Raw genomic sequence first — 17,033 nt, 5'->3', positions numbered from 1 at the left:
AAACTTTTGACTGGTGCTGTATGTCATCTGTACCTAAAGCCTTGTGTAATCCTCAGCAGTCCCAGTGAGAATATTCTTACATTAAATCCTCTGCCAAACAATTAAACTCTATAATAATACTCATAATGATACATAGGTCTGATCAGTCAGACTGTCTGTGCGTTGATGGAGGATTGCTTTCTGCTGGACCCACAGACGAAGCAGAGAGGCCCCCTACATGAGACCCACACTCAACCCCTTCCCGAGACCCTGGAGACCAGACCGGAGGCAGCATACAGAGCTCTGCGGAGCTCCAGGCCACGACGCCAGACCAGCTCACCTGGAAGTCCTTGTACAGACTGACGGCAGCCAGGACAAACGCAGGCCCCCATGGAGAAGCCCCCTGGAAGGGGGGAGGGAACAGCTGTTTGTGGGGGTGGGCTAGAGGGGGTGGTCTGCTACACCTCTTCTGTAACCTTGGTCCGACAGTCAGTCTGGTCTGATGCCTGTGCTCTGATACACTGAACCTCTTTCCTGTCAGGAACTTGTTTTAGTTCTTCACACATTGAGTAGCCCTTGCTGGGTAACCTAAACAGAAATGGACAGATTCAGTGATATGTGTAGCATGGACAACGATGGCATGATGTGTCTGAGCTAGAGAATGTAAGCTTTATATCTATGTATGTGTGTATGTGTTCTTGCGTTTAACGTGATGCGAGAAGGCGTGGTGCATTCTGGGAAAGCATCAGAACGTGTGAACACGGTTTAGACATTCTTGACTTCTTTTCGTCCATTTTTGAATCCATCCTCGATCGTCTTATCCTTCAGGCTGGAGTTTTTGCATCCAAAGTCCACCATCCTGTGATCAGTATCCTTCTGTTGATGCATGGAGTTCCCTTATTGCCTCTTGACATGTATATGTCTGTTTGCATTTCCACCTGAAATTATCAGCATATTTATGTTAAACCATCCAAGCATGAGACAATGTCAACAGATTTTTAAACACATTTTGACTCGATGCAGCCACATCTGATAGGCCTGTAACATTTTAGGATACTCACCTCAAGATCTCATAAATAGTGATGTTCAGGAATGCTTATGGGCAACACTACTCCATGAAAGATGAATAAAGACCATTTTAAGGGTTTTTTTTATTATCTGAGGGAAAATAAACAAGCAAGCATCCTTCTCTCAAAATTTTTCTGGTGCTCAAGGAATAATAACAGTATAAATATTCCTCATTGAAATTCAAATGTAATATGAGGTCCTTCAGAGATGAATGTTTGAGCTGAAAGACCAATTTCATGGTTTGGCTTATTAAGAAAATAACCATGCCAGTGAGAGAACAGGAATATAAAGAAATATTGTTTTCCTTGCTAATGCTACAGCATTCAGTCTGAGATCACATAATAAAACAGAACACTTCCCATTTCAATAAAAATATGCCAAGTTTTCAAAGGTCTTTAAAGGGCTATAATCTACATAATACAGTTTTGATGGCATTTAAGAAATCCAGCTCGGTGTATTCTCTGTTTCCTCGAATGCCATTTGGCCTGAATGATGCTCCTGTCAGAAACTGAGCATCTTGCTGCTTCCAGAAGGAAGTACGGGGCACCTGGCAACCATTTCTATGATTTGTTTACCCATAATCCTCTATTCCTGCTACTGCTAAGGCAGCACTAGCTAATGTAGAGCTCAGTTCTGACTCTAACCTAGTGTAAATGTAGAGGAATGTAACTAATTCATATATGAACATCAGTGTAAAATAAATCCTTTTGTAATAAAATGTAATAAAAAAATCTTGTGTGTGTTTGATAGCTATGGAGTGAAAAGTTGTTTGACAGATGCTTTTTGTTCTTCATCGCACATTTTCATTGGGATCTATTTACAGCAGCCGTACGGAGTTTTGGAGCAAGTGTGGATATCGGCTAATCTTATTTATAGCTAATTATGTATAACATGTATAATGTGGTTTCTTGTCTGTCATTTCACCTGGTTGTGGAAATTTCATTATGCTCCGGCAGATTGTTCATCAGCTTCACGAAAAGCCCAGCGACCTGCCGTCGCCTAAAGAGCTCAGCACAAAGTAGCGGATCAGAGGCAGCTCCGGAAAATTCCTCCTGAACTTTACAGTGTGATTCCTGCTGACCTTCCAGCTGCCTTCAAACAAGTTTTTTTTTTAGTGCTCGGAATCTTTACTCACCTTCCACTTACATACTAAACAATACCAGTAGCGTATTAGTAGCTTTAGCGGTAAGTTTACTGATCCGTAATAGCGAACGATTCCTCTGTGTAATATTTCTGATAGTTTGAAGTGGTAGTTACATTTAGCCACTCACTAGTTGGGAGGCTTTGGCGGGGGGGGGGGAGGGGGGTTGGGGGTGTGATCACTCTTATGATCACTATATTTTCTGAAGAGCGAGTGCATGGACTCTCTGTGGAGATCTGTGCCCCTCGCGGGCAGAATACTTCAGAGATCCCTTCACACAAACACAGGTTTTGTTGGGAAGAAGAAAAAAAAAACAAAGAACTGAAAAAAATGCTCTGTGTGGGAAGAGGAGGGCGGATGGTTGGGGCACCGGCAGGCAGACCGGGCATGGAGCGGGTCCTGTGACCGCAAATTACCACGGTCTGGTCATGCAGAAGCCTGATGATGACCTTAAGCCTGGAGTTTAACTGTTCAGCTGATATCCTGAAAGATTTACTCGCAGTTACCAAAAATTCACTGGCTCTGTGTGGCTCGCAGTGCAAGCAGCCTAAAAAGATCTGAGAGATATACATGCAAAGATTCATGGGAAATGTCTGCCATTTGCAAAGAGTACAAGCCAAGCTATCTATCTATCCATCCATTTTCTATAGCTGCTTATCCTGTTCAGGGTTGGGGGGGAGGGGGGTCCAGGGCCTATGGGCACAAGGCAGGGCACACTGACAGCTCAGGAACTTCAATTAGCCTCAGCATGTTTTTGGGCTGTGGGGGGCAAACCGGAGTCCCCATAGGAAACCCCACGACGACACGGGGAGAACATGCAGACTCACGTGGAACAGAGACTCAAACCTGAGTCCCAGGGCTGTGATGCAAGAGTTTCCACAGCTGACCACTGCCCCACCATGCCTCCCCACAAGCCAAGCGAATAAACAAATGAACATCAGAGAGGCCCAGCGGGTGGCACTGTCTTGTCCTGGGTTCTGGATTTGGTTCTGGGACCAGCTCACAAGAGTTTACATGTTTTCTGCATGACCTCATGGGTTTCTTCTGCATCTGGGATTCCTCCTGACTTGATGACCCCGATTTGCCTTTAGAGTTTAACTCATGAGGGATAAGTAGGGCTGCTCTGGTTCCCCTTAAGTCACCCTGACCTCTGAAAATTACCAACTGCTGACATTGAATATCGTATCCAGGTTTAATACAAGTTTAATAATCACAATATTTTTTTAACCTGGGGCCTGTGAGCAAGAGGGTTTAAATCCCCACAACAGAAGGAACAGCAGCATGTGCTGAGAAAGAAAGATAACCAGCAAAGGTACAGTTTGTTATAATGTTACGAAGCAGATAAATGTCATTGGCTGTCACTGCGTGAGTTGTGATGTGATTGGCTGGTTGCTCTGTCTGAGCAAATGCCAAGGACACCAGCTCTCTTCTGTTTTGACTCCAGTGTCACATGGTCCTTCATATCCTTGTCACCAGGTCTTCAGACACAACATTCTTAATTTGGGGTGAAGATCATTTTGAAGCACAAATGAACTATAAATTATATACTTCTTTTGTCTCCTACATTTAAAAGATGATTTTCAGACAAATAGCTCTTTTAAAAATGAGCTTACACTCCTGTGTTGGCCTAACTACCAGGGATATTATTACAAGATATCATTTCCATAATGCAGGGCAAAATAGTTTCACAATGCCTATTGTGTTCATGTCTGAAGTTACAGACGTCTGTTCAAATACCAATTGTTCATCTAACAAGCCAAGCAAAATAAACTATGCACTGAATCACAACAAATGTGTATCAAGAAAGGATGGCTTTCAAGCCGGTGCATTTGAGGGCTTATTCTGATCTCAGTTCACGTGAAAGCCGTTCCCTTCTGACCAGGGGCTCACACGCCACTGAGCCAGACGGATCTCTCCTAACCAATGAGATGCCTCGATTCTCAAGCACGAAAAATGGGCCCCCGGAGGCTCTCCGGTCATTCTACAAACCCTCATGGACAGCTGGAACCAGCCCGTCTTGCAGTGGAACCACAAAAGCATCACGAGGTCTCCACATCTACCTGGCCCAAGACCCGTAAAATTGCAGGGTGGCCGTCCCTTCGCCAGCCGTCCTGGAGCATGTGAGTACCCTGGCTGGGGACACACGTGTCCCTGCCGTTCTACAGGAGAAGACCTTAAACTTACGCTCTAAGAAAAGAGCCAGATTCCAATGGTTTTTCTGCAGTTCTATTTTTATACTGAAATTCTGTCTTATAGTTATATCTTTTAGTTACCATCTCAATATGAATTGCGTTCAGATTAATAGAATACATGTCAGCAACAGAAATATTAATCTGAACCTTATAATCAAAAGGTTGTATGTTGACCATTAAGAATAAATTAGCAGCGATAAAAGTCATTTTAGCTGGGAAAATATTACAGAGAGAATGAGTCAGTGTATTATTATGGGTTTTCTCATGAACATTAGCTGGAGCTCTCATTTCCCAGCTATAGGTTTTGTGTGTTGTGTGTCTTATTATGGTCTATGACTGCATTGTGGTTTCTGTAATGTTAGGCTATATGACCACTGAACAGAGGTTACGATATGATATACTGCCGCGTACTGATGGGGAGACCTTCAGATGCACTTCTGCATCTGCAGTTTTTTCGGTCCTTTCCAGCAGTAACTGTTAGAATTGTATTTACTGATTTTTTTCTGTGTTTGTATTTCTCTGTTCGCTTGTTTCCTCCGACTACCTTTCAGGCTGATTCTGTGGGCTGGCTTTGTTAGAAGGCTTATCTGGATCTGATCACAGCTCTGCCCTGTGGCGTGTGCCTCCTGAGTTTCCCGTTCACGTGAATGATTTGTATATCAGCCACGACGGCTTCCAGATTGTTCACTGGCATGTTCAAGAATTTTGGTGACTCTAACCGCAGGTAAAAACTCATTTTGAAGGTGTTCATAACAAAGTAACTGTTTTTATTAGGTCATAGCACAAAATAGTGCTATAATATTATGATCAAGAAAAAGCACAAGAAAAAGAATAACTCAGAGAAAGTATTTTATGCTTTGGAAAACGTTTGTGGCACTTCTGCGGAATGAGCATGTTTTTCATGTTGGTATATAGTTCCCCCTAGTGGAAGTTACATGAAATACGCACACAATTACCCTACACCTCAAAATAAACAGTAGTTATGATGCCTGAACGACAGTGCCCGTAAATTTTGCGGGCTTGCGGGCTTTTTTCCGCGATCGTAGTAATTGATAAGAGACACTTAGAATCTGAAAACGGGGGCAAATGGCGGAGATACTCGAGCACCCCCCCAGACCATCCCCCCTACCTGTGCCTGTCGATGAAAACATGTAGTATAATTAAATTAGTCTTTCACACTCACCATCACTAACAACTGAGTCTGACACATAGCCTTTCCCGCAATCTTCTTCCTCTGATTAAACCAGAAAGCAGATTCATTTTTGCATTGACGACCTAACCATGACATTGAGAATGTATGTGTTTCAGGAACCTTCACATCTGGCTTGTGCAACATTCAGTGAATCAGCTGCAATGATCATTTAAAGCGAAAGTCAAGCAACCTGAATGAGGGTTTTAATGAGGGTTTTAACCCAAAACCTCCAAGGTCTGCTGCCCTGGTCTGGATTTCGATTTAACACAATTAAGTGTTTTGAATTTGATATTAGAACAGCGAGGGCCTGAATTCTACAAGCCAGTTTATTTTGGGGCATTTGAGATGAACGTTGCATATGTAATAATCATTGAAATGTTTTTGTGCTACTAAATCAGACATAATTAACAGATGCAGCCACAACTGTGCATGAAAAAAACATACTATTGTTCTAATATTGCTAATACTATTTCTCTAAGCAGAATTGAACTTTTAAAATAGGCAAGTTTTATTCTCAACCAGTTTGAGTAATGTTGTGCGAATCTGGAGTTTTGAAATAATGTAATGCACAGGAAGGCTGATTTTTCACAGTGCAAAGCGCAGTGACTCAGCAATGTATAAATCCAGTGTGGCAAAGAAATGCTTGGCCTGTACAGTGAATTCCAACTTTAAAACTGGAAATACAGGTTCCATCCTTAAATATTTCATGCATGTGTGTGGGGGCGAGGATGGGTGGAAGGAGAGGATGTGGTTTTCATACTCCTAAAATGATAAGAACAGTGTCACTCTTATAGCAAGTGTCTGATTCCTGTTCACCAGTAACCTCAAGGTCAGCAAGGAAGGGGGAGGGCTCAGTGGGAGGAGCTTGTAGTGGAAGTACATGGTTGCTGTGGTTATGTCAGAGCCTGGCTCAGCCAATCAGAGCAGCTGGGGGAGGAAGAGCGTGCCCCTCTCTCTACTCAGGTGCAGTGTGGGCAGAGATGAGTAGGCTGGCAGGAAGCTGATGTAACAGTGAGCTCGATGGAGGAGAGCAGGCTGACGTTAGCAGAGCCCCGCTAAACAGCATGGTATGTTCTGGAGTACTGGGTCCGGCTGGATCAGGGACTGTGAATGGATGTCTGTATGTCTGTGTGTGTCTGCGAAAGAGGCCCAGAGTTTTTGGATGTTCTCATAGGAGCCTGTGCTTCATGAACTCTGTACTGCTCACAGTGTCTTACAGTTCCTCACTTTTTAACGCAGTGTTTAAATTGTGTTAACACTGATCAATGGGCCCCTTCAAACTCTCAGCTGTTGCTTATAATTTATTCTGTTTCATGTGGTCAGTCTGTCATTAAGGATTAAATTGTCTGTTTATGTCGGTCTAACTACTCAGTGAATATGTTGATGTCACACATTTCTACACTGTAATGTAATTCAACTGCCATGTCTGTGTGTATAAACTGTATATATATATATATATATTATTTTTTTTTCTTTCTTCCTAGTATAAAGTACACATCATGAGGAAATCATTTTCAGATTTTGACTGATTCGCTGCTTTATTCCTGTTTGTCTTGCCCTGTGGGGAAACCTCCAGTTTGTGATACTCGGTCTGCACAAATGTGCCATATTCACTACGGTGTGATAGATCGATCGGAGGTTCGAGGGGTGACCCTTCTGGTGACCCTGCAGGTTCAGAAAGGTCAAAGCCAAGCTCCTCCTTGTCTCATGGACCTCGGACTGGGTGCTGAAGAGCACCGATTAGCTGTTATAAGTGGAACATAACTGTAACGTTATAACGTGTAACGTGCTGTTTCAGGTGACAATTTTTTGTGACATAAAGTGACACACTTGATAGCTTCTCCTGTCCCTGCACTATAAATGGCATAAACCAGCCCAGAGCTGGGTTCAGATATGTCACATGACGCATGCTACACATCTATATTCATTTACTAAAACATGGATATTTCATGGTAGGTTGCATTGCCTTTGTCAGTTATTTTAAGTTAGTAATAAGTTTTATAACCATTAGGAAACAGTTCACAGAGGTGGATAGTTCAGGTCGAGAAAGTAAAAATCCAGGCCAAGATTTTGTTTCATCCAACCATTTGAGTGTAGTTACAGTCACAGAGCATTCAACTGGTTAGTTGAAACCATGTCTTGGACTGGATTTTTACTTTCTCGACCTGAACTATCCACCTCTGACAGTTTGTATCCAGTTTCTCATCTCATTGTATCCAGTTCATTTACTATGTGGTACAACAGCAATGCCTCTTTAAGGACAGTCCCACTCTCCTTTGCATTCGTTTTTTTACCTAGTGCTCTTGTCCAAAGCGACACAGTAGTGAGGAAGGTTTGGGATCCAAGTCCAGGGTCATTCAGCATCTCTGGAGCAGTTGGGTTAAGGTTCTTGATCATGCGCCCAGCTGTGATATGATCCCCCTGGTTGTCGTGGCATTTGAACCTATGACCTTCCAGACACATGTACATTTCCAGCGGCGGATAGTTCAGGTCCAGGAAGTAAAAATCCAGACCAAGATTTTGTTTCAACCAACCATTTGAGTCTAAAGAGTCACAGTCACAGAGTACTGATCTGGTTGGTTCAAACTAAATCTTGGTCAGGATTTTTATTTTCTGGACCTGAACTATCCACTTCTATGCATAACAGTAACTTTCTGAGGTACATACCTAGCCTGACTCCCCTCCTTAAACAGTAGGAGGTGTGTGCCGGTGTGTGCCCCTCCCCCTGCCAGTTAGGAAGATGGATGCAGAAATGTACAATGCTCACTTTTTCTGTGCTCCTTTTCCTCGTTTCAGATCTTCCTCTCACCTCGCCACTGGCCCTGTTCACCATGTCGTTTCGGACACACGTGCTCGCTTGCATGTTCGGTATGGGCTCCTGGGTGGCTATCAATGGCATGTGGGTGGAGCTTCCTCTCATCGTGCCCCAGATCCCAGAGAGTTGGCACCTGCCCTCTTACCTGACTGTCCTCATCCAGGCAGCCAACGTGGGCCCCCTGCTGGTCACGCTGCTGCACTACTTCCGGCCGGGCGTCGTGAATGAGGGGGCGGTCATCTACGGCATCGCGGCCGTGGGCTGCCTGGCCTGCCTCCTGCTGGCATTCCTGTGGCACCACACGGTGGAGGTGGCGGGCGCCCGTCACAGCGTGCCCCTGCTGTCGCTCACCTTCTTCCTGTCCGTGGTGGACTGCACCTCCTCCGTCACATTCCTACCCTTCATGATGCGCCTTCAACCTCAGTACCTCACCACGTACTTCATCGGGGAGGGGCTGAGTGGACTTGTGCCGGCATTGGCTGCGCTGGTCCAGGGTGTGGGTGTGGTTCACTGTCACAACGCTACCCAGAAGGACAACGGGACTCGGGTCAATGCCTCGGAAACAGGCCAACAGCTGGAGGCCCACTACCAGCCTGCCAATTTCTCCACCCAAACCTTCTTCATCTTCCTCACCGCCATGATGGTGGCATGCATGTGCGCCTTCCATCTTCTGAACCGTCACCCATCTGTAAGGCAGGAGCACATGGGCAACGGATACCTGGCAGGACAGAAGGAGGAGCCGGGACTCAGACTGCAAAGCCCACTGGAACCAAAGCCCATGGTCACACCAGTGAACTGCCACCAGGGGGAGCAGAGGAGCACCTTTGGCTCTGGCACATACAGCACGACGGAGGTGCTGTTCATCTTTGTGGTCCTGGCGTGGGTGAATGCACTCACCAACACCGTCCTGCCCTCTGTCCAGACATACTCTTGCCTCCCCTACGGCAACAAGGCCTATCATCTCGCGGCTGCCATGGGTGCATTAGCTAATCCTTTAGCTTGCTTCATTGCCATGTTTGTGCCCGTAAGGTTAGTACACTCATTCTCTTGTTCTTATATGACAAAAGTATTAACTAGCTAGACAATACTAACAAATAGTTATACACGTTGGTGGTAGGTTACTGAATACACAGAATCCCCCATAAAATTTAGCTGGTGTCACTGTTACTATCTCAACCACAAAACCCAAATTTAGTAGCGCAGTTAGGAATGTGTGTTGCTCTGTGGATTCACAGTCATGTGGTATGAAGAGCGATTACCCACACATTGAAACTGAGGCAGTATGTTCATTAAATGCGATGATTTGCCACAAATTACTGCCAGATTTCCACTTGGCGGCCATGTGTCGACACTTTTGTACAGAAGATGATTAAATGATTGTAGGAACATGGTGCTGATGCTTGGTGACCAGCTGCCCTTCTCCTTCCCCAGGTCACTGAAGCTGATGGGGTTTCTCAGCCTGTCTGGCACGGGCTTCGGGGCTTACATAATGTTCGTAGCGGCGATGAGTCCCTGTCCACTTCTGGTCCACAGCGGCTCAGGAACGGTCCTCATTGTGAGTGTCTCCTCATCACAGGAAAATTTGCACAGTTAATTTAGACAATAGGTGTCTCATGCCATTTTGGAAAAAGGGAAATACATGAATCGGTTGAAGTAAATCCTTGTAGCAAGTATGTCTAAAGAGTTTAACAGCAGTATACACAAGGGCAAACATAAAAAGTATTTTTTTAACTCTGTTTCCTTTGTTGCTTATATCCTATTTTCGAAACAGGTTGCAGCCTGGATTCTCTTTGTATTAACACTATCCTATGTGAAAGTGACCATTGGGGTAATCCTGCGAGATGAAGGACATAGCGCCCTCGTGTGGTGTGGAGCAGTAGTGCAACTGGGATCTATGCTTGGAGCCTTAACAATGTTTCCCCTTGTTAGTGTGCACAGTCTCTTTACATCAGGAGACCCTTGTAACACTAGATGTCCACTCTAGAGATGCAACCAACTTGTCTTGGTTATTATTATTAGTTATTATAAGTTATGGGTGGATGTTTCCAAGGACAAAGTTTGTTTCTATATCTCTGTAGGTTCAAATGGTTGTACCCTGTTTAGGGTCATGGGGGGCCTGGAGCCTATCCTAGTCAGCATTGGGCACAAAGCAGGCGTATACCCTGGTTAGGGTATCATGTACCTTTATATAACACATGCATATCTTACCAAAATTCTGGCACCCTCTTCTGATTGTAAGTCAATGGGTATGAATTAGTGACGGCCAAATGAAGACTCATGAACCATTCGTTATATTTCTTGACTCCACTAGATGGTGCTCTTGGTTTGCTTTTGGGCATGCTTTGAGCCCTTTTGTTGAACAGACAGCACCGTCCAGTAGGATCAGAAAATACAGCAAGTGATCAAAAAATATAACAAATGGTTCATGAGTCTTCATTTGGCCATCACTAGTGCGAGTGATATTTCATTTTGCTCTAGCCTGAAATGACGCTGCAGGGCCCCATCATCAGGCCAACAGAATGTCTCTGGGATGAGCTGAGGCACAGAAACCGAAGACTGATCCTTCATAGGTGAGCGTCAGGTGAGCACAAAAGCTTCTCCAGATGCCATGAAGCCACTATGAAGACCGAAGGTGGGCTGAATAGCCATGTCTCAGGGCTGTTGGTGCAGTTGCGCCCATAGGACTTGTCTCATATATACAGCCTTTTATATGGACTGTCAGTAAGGAGGCAGTTAGCCTCATTTAGCTAATTGTATGAAACAATGTGGTGAAATTACATTTCAACTGCCTCAGTTACTGTGCTGAAAATAGAGTCATGCCTCTGTAATGCAATAATGGCTGACAGGTACCAAAAAAGACGACGGGCACGATAGCAAAGGGGACAAATGATGATGTAGTAGCGCCCCACCGTGTACGATATCCGTCACTGCAGCACTCAACCAACAAATGGGATTACTGTACTTTTTTTGCATGATTTGTAAAGTGAAATTCAGAGTTTGTCTAATACACAAAGGGAGAGGTCCTCTGGAAAGCCATCGGTCATGTGATGTTTGTGTGACACGTCGAAAATGCACGGTGACACTTTTGCATGGCGGTGTGACTTTCCTTTGCGGAGTGCTCTGTTCTCATTCCCTCAGAGGCGGCTTATCCTACGATTCCAACGACGGGTGAGAGTAACTCAGGATGGCAAATGCAAGCCTACTGTCTAAATATTGTGGAAAAAACGGAATAACGGCAAGACGCTTAGCGATGTCACTTATTCAACATGTTGTACTGTATCCAGATGAATCACAGAGCAGGTCGGCAAAGTTCGTTGTTTGTAAGGAGCTTTTATGGTCTTGATTAGCAATCTTTTATTTTGTGTACAGTTTCATATATTTCACTTGATAACGTACAACTGTTTTGTTTATTGTATAGGTCAATAAACATTTTTTACAAGTTCAAAAGGATGCACATTTCCCCCCAAATTAAGTAAATCACTCTTCATTTTGCTATTATCCCAAAATGTAACCACCAACAGATAATCAACAGATGTATCTTACAGAGTTTGCTGAATCAGCCTGGCTTTATTTAATTAATATTCCTATTTCCTGGTTTTTCATACTTGTTTTTGTTGTCTTGATAGAATTTTGGTTAATTAATAGCTGACCTTTGTACTGCTGATGGGTTCCTAATACAATGTTGTATTGTTAGTAAATCCACTAATTTCAGTTTGAATATTAGCCATACATGTTTAGCGGGAGTTTGTCTCTTCCAGAATTTATTAATTAAAATGAAGTTTTCGTAGAGATTTGATCCACTGCCACATGTGGCGTAACAAACATGCAGTGAAGGGCCTGGGGCTTGGTGCTGTGTGCTCAGTGAATTAGGCTTCTGCACTTGTGATCGGAAGGTTGCTGGCTCAGATCTCTGAGTTGGCAGCATGGTTTCACCAGTGGACCCCCAAGAAAGGCCCTTCACCCCCCCCCAATTGCTCCAGGGATGGGGTGACCCTGCTTCTTCGCAGAAATGAATGTTGCTTTGGATAAAAAGTGCCTGCAAAATAAATAAAATGTAAAATCCAAAGGAACACTGAAGCAACTCAATAAAATGAAAAAACAGAATTGTCTTCTGTGGTCATTCATGTAGCCTACATCAGGGACCATTTACCATTTAACAAAAGGGGCATTTTAATATGTTCTGCATTAAGCACTGTCTTCATACTGTTCTGCTCCAGGATGTCAAAGCCATTTAAAAAGTGTCACAATCATTGAAAAACTTGCTGTGAATGGAGTGGCAAAGCCCCCCCATATTATAGCTGAACCATGTGTCACAAATCAGTGTTTCTCTGCTCACATTTCGGTTCATGCTAAAATTTTCTTTCTGAATTTCAAATCTTAAAACATTAGAAAAATCAGTAGAAAGCAGGACTTCAAATGTAACCGAGTCAGAAGAGAAGAGTCATATCAGCAGCATCGCTCGCACATTTCCAGAGTTTGCCACTAGAGGTCAGTCAAAACCTTGAAAAGAAATGTTTACATTACCGTTGCAAGTTTTAAATCATGGAAGATTCAATATGACTGTTTAATTACTAGCAAATCATTATAATAGCTTTATGTATTAAATATGTTAGCTTATTTTCCAGCACATATAATCAGTATAAATAGATAATGAGCACTTAAGTGACAATCAATGAAGCTTCTGGACTGGATGATTCAATCAAATCAAAAGTTATTCAAACAGAGCTAAAACCTGCTTGGCTGTTTGGACTGAATATGTAACGAAACTTCTGTAACCTTCTAGAACAGTTCGTTCCATAATGGTACAGTATGTGGGCTACAGAAGACGACCGCATTTTCACTGAGCGCATCGGAAACGCTGGTGCAAGTCATTCGTTGGATATCTGCAGTTTTCAGTCGGTACAGCTGCGTGTTTGCCCCGCACCTGTACACGTCCCAGTGAGGAAAGATGGATTTGAGTCATCAACTCGTCCCCTGTGGGAATCCCACCTCCCCTGGGAAAAGCCCGGGTTCAAGGCGGCTCTGTTTCCAGTATGTGCACGGCCCCAGGCCTTAATAAACTGACCTTACTCATCTGTGCAGTGCATGCTGGTACCCAGCATGCTTTGCATGGCCTGCTGCGTCACCCAAAAAGCACATACATGATTTAATGAAAGCGATTTTGCTAACGCAAAAAAAAAATAGGCCTTACCGTCATGCCACCTGTTAGCATAGCATAGTACAGTGCAGTGCAGTATAGTATAGTACAGCACAGCACAGGACAATATAGTATAGTATAGTATAGTACAGCACAGTACAGTACATTATAGTATGGTATAGTATAGTACAGTATAGTACAGCATAGCATAGCATAGTACAGTGCAGTACAGTATAGTATAGTACAGCACAGCACAGGACAATATAGTATAGTATAGTATAGTACAGCACAGTACAGTACATTATAGTATGGTATAGTACAGTACAGTATAGTACAGACTCATCCAACTGTTTCACGTTAACATTAGTGACACAGGCATGATTATAGGAGACTGACCAATCAGCACACAGTGAGAACTTAAAGTGAAATCTGGGTCCTTTGAATTGAAATGGAAGTTTGCCAATCCTGTCCTAGCTCACAGTGTCCTCAGTGACATGGATTATCTGGTCACCTTACCCAAGAAGAATGAAAAGAAACTTCTGGAGGTCCAAGGTCAGCTGGCAGCCCAAGCCCCCTGGGAATGCTAACATTATAGAGAATAGAAAGTGCGGCTTCCTCGCTAAACACAAGGTGTACACTGTGGTCATGGGCAAAGCCAAAGTCCATCAAGGAGTCAGTTCTCCTCACTGGTCTGTGTGGGGTGGCAGATGGAAGTCTACACCTGCAATGTCACATTTCATAAGTGGCACCCACAATGTCATGCTTCCTTGGGACTCGGAACCCGTACAGATTTAGAGAAATACTGAGTAGTATAAACAATCTGAAGACAGTGAAAAGGTACAGCTGACTAGCCTTAGAGTACAGTGAACAGAGGTATTGGTGACTAGCCTTAGAGTACAATGAACAGAGGTATTGGTGACTAGCCTTAGAGTACAGTGAACAGAGGTATTGGTGACTAGCCTTAGAGTACAGTGAACAGAGGTATTGGTGACTAGCCTTACAGTACAGTGAACAGAGGTACAGCTGACTAGCCTTAGAGTACAGTGAACAGAGGTATTGGTGACTAGCCTTAGCGTACAGTGAACAGAGGTATTGGTGACTAGCCTTAGAGTACAGTGAACAGAGGTATTGGTGACTAGCCTTAGAGTACAGTGAACAGAGGTATTGGTGACTAGCCTTACAGTACAGTGAACAGAGTTATTGGTGACTAGCCTTACAGTACAGTGAACAGAGGTACAGCTGACTAGCCTGACAGTACAGTGAACAGAGGTATTGGTGACTAGCCTTACAGTACAGTGAACAGAGGTATTGGTGACTAGCCTTACAGTACAGTGAACAGAGGTATTGGTGACTAGCCTTACAGTACAGTGAACAGAGGTATTGGTGAGCACTCAAAGGCTTCCTGATTAGACTTTCCTATGATAAATCTATAGCAGTGTTCCTCAATCCGGTCCTCGTGGACCCGGAGTCAGTCCACATTTTTGCTCTCTCCCTGCTCCTGTGACTGTCTGTGGGTCCCTAAGGACCGGATTGGGAAACACTGATCTATAGGAAACCCCATGAACTGATCACCGTCACAACCAGAGGAAGATCTGACACCTCTTGTGAATCTGGTGTTATTTCATTCAGTCTGGGATGGGGTTGTCTGCCTTCTGTTGATCATGTGGAATTTAAAAAGCACATAAAACTTCAAATCAAGACTGCAAATTAAACAGTACTGTTGATTTAAAGTGAAATATCAGACAGCTGTATGAAACACAGTGTTAATTGAATTTTGCCTGGTTTACCAAACGCTTCCTTCCATCTCCTTAATAGAACGGCACATTTTACATAGCCGAAGGCACGTACTGTATATGCTGTTGGAGCCCTTCTTGTGTCACGGAAAAGCTGTTTTATTTATATGCTCATGTCACATCTGGGTCCGTGTTTCTGCACCTGCGGGAGAAGGTGGTACCCTCAGCTGAGGGGCCCTCCCCTCTGACATCACACCCGTCTTGGGGATGCTGATTGGCCACCGCATCACCCCTTTGTTCAAGGCCTGCCCCCATCCAAGGTGGCAGCCACGAGGGTTGCGTTTGGGAAATACGAGCCGGTTGAAAGTTAGAAGCGATGGTCTGTTGCGACTTCTTACGTTTCAGTCTGTCATGCAAATGTTTCTTCAAAGGCACTTTTAACATGTTTCTCAAAGTTTTGGCACCAGTTTAAATACCCGGATGTTGTTGACACGGTGATGGTCAAACACAGGGTGCAGGGGCTGGGAAATCAAGAGACATGAAGCAACATCCTTTTTAGTCAGAAGACCAGTTTGCAAAGCACTGCAGCTCTACTCAAAACACAACAGGAGCCTCCCGAAATTAGTCATTACCTCTGTGTATTGAGATATTAGGACACGCCTGTCTGTCTAACAGGTAAACAATGCGATTCTGAACAGGGAGACTCCAGAGATCAACAGACATCAAAGCCCAAAAAGCTGTTTTAGTAGGACAGACAGACGTGGACATCTCAACTGAAACGCCGTCCCACTGGATAAAGTCCAGTAATGCATGAGGTCAAGCCGAGGTCAGCAGCTCCTGGTCCAGCCTGTCCATTAGTAGGTTATTTAGTGTGTTATTTTGTCAGTGGGAGTGACAGACCAGCAAAAATGAATCATTATCCACCCCCCTGGCCCAGCCCCCACCCTTACGGCAATCAATAATGAAAGATCATTAAAATGAATAGATGGACCTGCCTTTCTGTCCGGTTCCTAATTGTGAGATCAGTGTCAGGGGAATGAAGACAGAGATGGTCCAGGGCCTTAAAAGCCGTCCTCTGATTGGCATGAACTCATCTTCGGAACTGGACTGACGGCTGGCGCCCCGATTCGCTTCCCACCCCCCTATTCTCAGCTTTTAGACCTTTCAGAAGGCCATGCCAACTCAATGGCACCTCTTCACCCCAAAGCACAGAATGCTCAGTCTGTACACAGACCAACGAGTGCCAACGAGTGATGAAATCTGCAAAGAAAAGTGGTGGGAAACATGGTGGGTTTCCAGTCACCTGGAGAGAAACCTTGAGAAACCAAAGGAAACCTCATGTAAAAACCTGGAGAAATTCTGGTGAGGAACCAGGAAAAGAAACAGGAGAAACCTACAGAAACCTATAGAGAGTAGAGGAGACCGGGTGAAGCCTGGAGATGAACCAGAGAAGAAGCCTGAGAAAGGACTCCGCACTGGCACATTGTAAATGCCACCCTGCACACCTGCACGTGCTTTCAGGGCCGTCCATGGGCTCTGTAGCTCTGTCAGTGTAAAGGCTGCAGGTGTACATAGGTGTAGGACACTGATGTGGGCAAAAGGAGTGGGACTCAGCAGGTGTGTCTCTGACTGGGAGCACGGGGGACGGTGAGATACCACGGAAGCACAGAAAGGTGCCAAGATGGATCTCTGCTGCTGGACATTCAAACAAAGCACTCAGATAAAACTGTTTCAGCGATATTACCGGCTTTATGTGAATCTCCGCATATGACAGCT

At 44.3% G+C, this 17,033-nt stretch overlaps 2 protein-coding genes across 7 annotated transcripts in view; both read left to right on the top strand.

Annotated features, from left to right (window-relative positions):
* The window catches only part of macf1b (microtubule actin crosslinking factor 1b), a 41,580-nt gene extending 39,822 nt beyond the window's left edge, over positions 1-1,758 (top strand). For all 3 annotated transcript variants that reach the window (XM_072716916.1, XM_023815345.2, XM_023815337.2), the window contains exon 40: positions 196-1,758. In XM_072716916.1, coding sequence (XP_072573017.1) covers positions 196-221 — 26 coding nt within the window. In that variant the 3' untranslated portion in view covers positions 222-1,758. The remainder of the gene's footprint in view (positions 1-195) is intronic.
* A 2,293-nt stretch (positions 1,759-4,051) lies between these two features.
* On the top strand, positions 4,052-12,491 carry slc52a3-2b (solute carrier family 52 member 3-2b). Of its 4 annotated transcripts, XM_023811674.2 has the most exons (5): positions 4,172-4,308; positions 4,932-5,104; positions 8,369-9,416; positions 9,819-9,942; positions 10,159-12,491. In XM_023811674.2, the coding sequence occupies exons 3-5, from the start codon at positions 8,404-8,406 to the stop codon at positions 10,369-10,371; spliced, it is 1,350 nt and encodes a 449-aa protein (XP_023667442.1). In that variant the 5' UTR covers positions 4,172-4,308; positions 4,932-5,104; positions 8,369-8,403; the 3' UTR covers positions 10,372-12,491. The 4 variants fall into 4 exon arrangements, with proteins under 4 accessions (XP_023667415.1, XP_023667442.1, XP_072572999.1 ...); XM_023811647.2 differs by lacking the exon at positions 4,932-5,104 and having other exon boundaries at positions 4,052-4,308; XM_072716898.1 differs by lacking the exon at positions 4,172-4,308 and having other exon boundaries at positions 4,319-5,104.
* Positions 12,492-17,033: the final 4,542 nt, after the last annotated feature.

The sequence above is a fragment of the Paramormyrops kingsleyae genome, chromosome 9, assembly GCF_048594095.1.
Source record: "Paramormyrops kingsleyae isolate MSU_618 chromosome 9, PKINGS_0.4, whole genome shotgun sequence".
Taxonomy (NCBI): domain Eukaryota; kingdom Metazoa; phylum Chordata; class Actinopteri; order Osteoglossiformes; family Mormyridae; genus Paramormyrops; species Paramormyrops kingsleyae.
This window is presented reverse-complemented; position numbering and strand designations above follow the sequence as displayed.

Coding starts and splice junctions, on each gene's coding strand:
- slc52a3-2b (XM_023811647.2), top strand. CDS start 4,182: ATGGACAGCTGGAACCAGCCCGTCTTGCAGTGGAACCACAAAAGCATC. Junction 4,309..8,368: donor CGCCAGCCGTCCTGGAGCAT/GTGAGTACCCTG, acceptor TCCTCGTTTCAG/ATCTTCCTCTCACCTCGCCA. Junction 9,943..10,158: donor GCTCAGGAACGGTCCTCATT/GTGAGTGTCTCC, acceptor TTTTCGAAACAG/GTTGCAGCCTGGATTCTCTT.